We start from the raw sequence: 4393 nt of genomic DNA on the forward strand, positions 1-4393 counted from the left end.
GCTCGCTCCACATGGCCCTTAAAGGGAATTTTGGTCATCTTTCCTTTTAGACAGGATTCACAAGTCGTGAGAGCATTAATATCAGACATATCAAACATGCCAACTCCCACTAGCTTGTTCATCCTTCTTAGGGAAATATGTCCTAATCGAGCATGCCATAATTGTGCCATATTAAGAGTATCTTGCTTGCGCTTGTTTGTTGTTGTTATTGCTTGGACATTGTTTAGTGGAATATCTTTCAATTTTAAGGTGTAGAGATCGTTTTCAAGTTCTCCAGTACCAATTAAACATTCATTCTTGTAAATGTTGCAAACACCTTTGCTAAATAAACAAGAATATCCATCTTTATCTAGCATAGAAATGGAAATAATGTTTTTCACCAACTCCGGTACAAACAAAACGTCTCTCAAAATAAACTTAAAATCATTGTTCAAAAGCAAGTAAACATCTCCTATAGCCTTGGCAGCAACCCTTGCTCCATTGCCCATCCTCAAGAAGGTCTCACTCTCTCTGAGCCTCCTACTTCTTCCCATCACCTGCAAATCATTACAGAGATGTGAGCCACAGCCAGTATCCAATACCCAAGAAGTAGAGTTAATTGAGATATTTACTTCAATATAGAACATACCCTTTCCAGAACCCTTCAGGGCAAGATATTCCCTGCAGTTACGCCTCCAATGTCCAGGCTTCTTGCAGTGATGACAGATGTAAACAGTCTTGTCAGCCTTCACTGGTGTGGCTGCCACAGCGNAACTTAAAATCATTGTTCAAAAGCAAGTAAACATCTCCTATAGCCTTGGCAGCAACCCTTGCTCCATTGCCCATCCTCAAGAAGGTCTCACCCTCTCTGAGCCTCCTACTTCTTCCCATCACCTGCAAATCATTACAGAGATGTGAGCCACAGCCGGTATCCAATACCCAAGAAGTAGAGTTAATTGAGATATTTACTTCAATATAGAACATACCTTTTCCAGAACCCTTCTGGGCAAGATATTCCCTGCAGTTACGCCTCCAATGTCCAGGCTTCTTGCAGTGATGACAGATGTCAACAGTCTTGTCAGCCTTCACTGGTGTGGCTGCCACAGCGGGACTCGGAGACTGCCTCTTCAAGGGCACGTTCTTCTTGGGACGTTGGAAAGAACGCTTCTTTCCCTTCCCAGGTGGACCGGTCTTCGTACCAGATGAAGAGCCCACAAAAAGAACCGGCTTCTCTTTCTTGATAGTGGACTCAAAAGTCACAAGCATGTTCACCAACTCCTCAAGGGTCGGCTCCATCTTGTTCATGTTGAAGTTCACCACAAAAGGATCAAACGAGCTAGGCAGCGACAAAAGCAACACGTCGGTGGTCAGCTCCGATGGCAATGCAAGATCCATGCCCACAAGCTTATCCACGAGCCCAATCTGCTTTAGGCCATGCTCATGGACCGAAGCCCCATCTCGCATGCGCAAAGTGATTAGCTCCTTGACGGTAGCATGCCTAAGAGGCCGAGTTTGCTCACCAAAGAGCTCCTTGAGGTGCAAATGAATGTCAGCAGCATTCTTTGCATCCTCGAAACGCCTCTGCAGCTCATCGTTCATAGAAGCCTGCATATAACACTTCGCCTTCAAGTCATGGTCACACCATTCCTTGTAGGTATGCAAGTCCTCGGGAGTGCAGTCAGTCGGGGCCTCAGCAGGGGGCGACTCAGTCAGTGTATATGCAATCCTTTCCGAGTTTAGGACGATTTTTAGATTTCTTAGCCAATTGAGATAGTTAGGTCCGGTTAACACATGTTTTTCGAGTATAGCGGATAGCGGGTTGCGTATCGAAGACATTGTCAAAGTTTTGTACTGAAAAGTAATACAGATAAATGTTAATGACTATTTTAAAATATTTAGTAAGATATAAAGTTTGGACTTTTACTTTATAAATTTTCGCTCCCACTGTTTTGACATCTTTCACTACCCTCTAGTGAAAACGGGAAACTCATTTCCTCAGTAGGTACGTAAGGTCCAATTAGCGAATTATGATCCCGAATAATATCAGCCAATCACAATTCCTAAAAGGTAGTTTCCAATTGCATCGCCATGCAACCCTTAACGTAAACTTTTGTCTCACGTTTGATTAGGACCCAATAATATGACGTCGTTCATCTTCACGTGTCAAGCCTAACCCATCGATATTGAACCTTAATGGACGGTCGCCATGAGTTCCCTCAATAATATGAGCCGAAATCATGGGAGTTCCACGTAGTTCACATCACCATGTCAATGGATGTCACAGCTTTCCGGCACCCAAGGCCCCCCCAATAATATGAGCCGAGCCCCGAGCACGGGTAGCGTTCATCATGCACCCATTGTCGATGGAAGACATGGAAATTATAAACAAATTTATAATTCCCCTTTTCGGGCTTGATATTAATTTTGAATCTTATTCAAAATGAGGGTTTTTAATTTTGAAAGGTCTCATCATTAATTTTATTTAAAAGCTCGCCATGTTTGATCGTATGTTTGCCGGATTCATGCAACTTTGTTATTATCATAATAATAACGCACATACTCATTATTTATAACATATCATGCATATATTATAAACAGTAAACAAAATAAGGATGATCAATCGCCCCAACACTAATGGCCCGTGTGAGCTAAACACGGGCCTAGGTCCAATCCTAGGGAAATGCACGGGATGCAAATGCAACTATTACATTAGCTTCCAATATTTACATGTCTTCGATCTTCATAATCATCATGGCCACCATCTTCCAATCTTGATCATCCACTATACTAATATTTACAAATAAATATCCATGGCAAATAGGGATACATCTCATGGGGTGGGAACGGGCCATAAACCAAGCCCACTTTATAAATTTGATAATTATTACAATCATTCAACACAAAATATCCTAGCATACACCTAGCAAATTGGGCTTGGGCTTTTGATCATCCTTCATGCATAATATCACATATCATACACCATCAATTAATTATCACAATAATTAATTGATCCAATATTATATATCTTGATCCAATCACTAACCGCCACGATTATAAACTAAATTAACAAAGTATACAAACACCTTTGTCTACTTTCAAATTAATTTATTTATAACCGAATTTCTTGTAAATCACCATTTACTATAAATAATTAAAGTCCAACTTAAATTATTTATTTCATGAGAAAATATTTGCAACTTTTGTAAATTTAAACTTAAGGGCCCAAAAATTCATTTTTCACCAAAAACATTTCGGCCCATTTAAAATTTCACAAATGTGTTAGCCATCCAATGGCCCAACAACTCAAGGCCCATGACACTTTGATATTTCAAAACACCTTTTGAAAACCCTAGTCGTCATCGCCGTCGCCGGATTCCGGAAACAAAAAAAAAAAATTTTTTTTTTTATTAAAAATAGGGGCTGTTCGGGCAGCCCCTCGGGCTGCCCTTGCTGCCCGAAATGGGCAGCAACTTGCTGCCCAAAAAATCCCCCGAAACCGGCCTTGATTCGATGCAAAATTTTATCTCATGCGGTTAGAAATGAACCTCAACATAATATTATGTATTTACTACACCAAAATCGTAACCTGGCTCGGATACCACTTGAAAGGGGATCGATTACGGTAACCGGAAGCGCAACGGAAGTTTAAAAATCAAATTTTTATGTAAAAATTTCGGCCACCTCCATATCTTGGTGTAGCAAATACAAAAACAACAAAATGTCATACATAGTGTGTTTAGAAAAATTATACCTATCAACCTTTTGAGGTTTATGAATGGCACCAACCAAGTTGTAAACAACTTGGCTCTTGAGTGGATGAAGATCTACAAGCTTCCTCCTCCTTCAAAAATTAGGCCCACCACTTGCTAGGTAAATCCCTTCTTGTTTTGCACTAGAAAAACAAAAAGATTTTTCAATGAGAAGAATATTCCTTCCTCAACACTTGAAGAAGAAAAATGAGAGAAAAACTTGGAGAGAAGTGTCAAGGAATTTTGGCCAAGGTGTGTAAAAAATGGGGGAAGGGAGACTTGTCTTGGACATGCAAAAAGTTGAAAGCAAAAGTTGCATGCCATGCCTTGAAAACACAAAAAGTAGTCTCCCAACCTTTCACCTCCCATGCATGTATATTATATGGTTTTTAATCAAATTAAAAACCATGGACTAAATTTAATTATCTCAAACATATTTGAGACTAATTAAACATTACTTGAATTTACCCAAGTCCCACTAGTTAAATAATTATTTTAATTGAGCTCTACAAGACTCAATATGATTTAATTAATCCAACACTTGAATTAATTTAATTATTTGGACTCTACTAGGTCCACTAGTGTTTAATTAATTCAACACTTGAATTAATTTAATTTAGTCCATAATAATGTTTATGAAAATCACAATTTTCAAATACATTATT

At 39.3% G+C, this 4393-nt stretch overlaps 1 protein-coding gene across 1 annotated transcript; it reads right to left on the reverse strand.

The window, feature by feature from the left end:
• Positions 1-753: 753 nt before the first annotated feature.
• On the reverse strand, positions 754-1322 carry LOC140975301 (uncharacterized). Its single transcript, XM_073438956.1, has 2 exons — positions 966-1322; positions 754-873 (listed from the first exon to the last, which is right to left on the reverse strand). Exons 1-2 carry the CDS (start codon positions 1282-1284, stop codon positions 857-859), a joined length of 336 nt encoding a protein of 111 aa, XP_073295057.1. The 5' UTR covers positions 1285-1322; the 3' UTR covers positions 754-856.
• Positions 1323-4393: the final 3071 nt, after the last annotated feature.

This window comes from Primulina huaijiensis, chromosome 4 (assembly GCF_012295235.1).
Source record: "Primulina huaijiensis isolate GDHJ02 chromosome 4, ASM1229523v2, whole genome shotgun sequence".
In the NCBI taxonomy this organism is placed as follows: domain Eukaryota; kingdom Viridiplantae; phylum Streptophyta; class Magnoliopsida; order Lamiales; family Gesneriaceae; genus Primulina; species Primulina huaijiensis.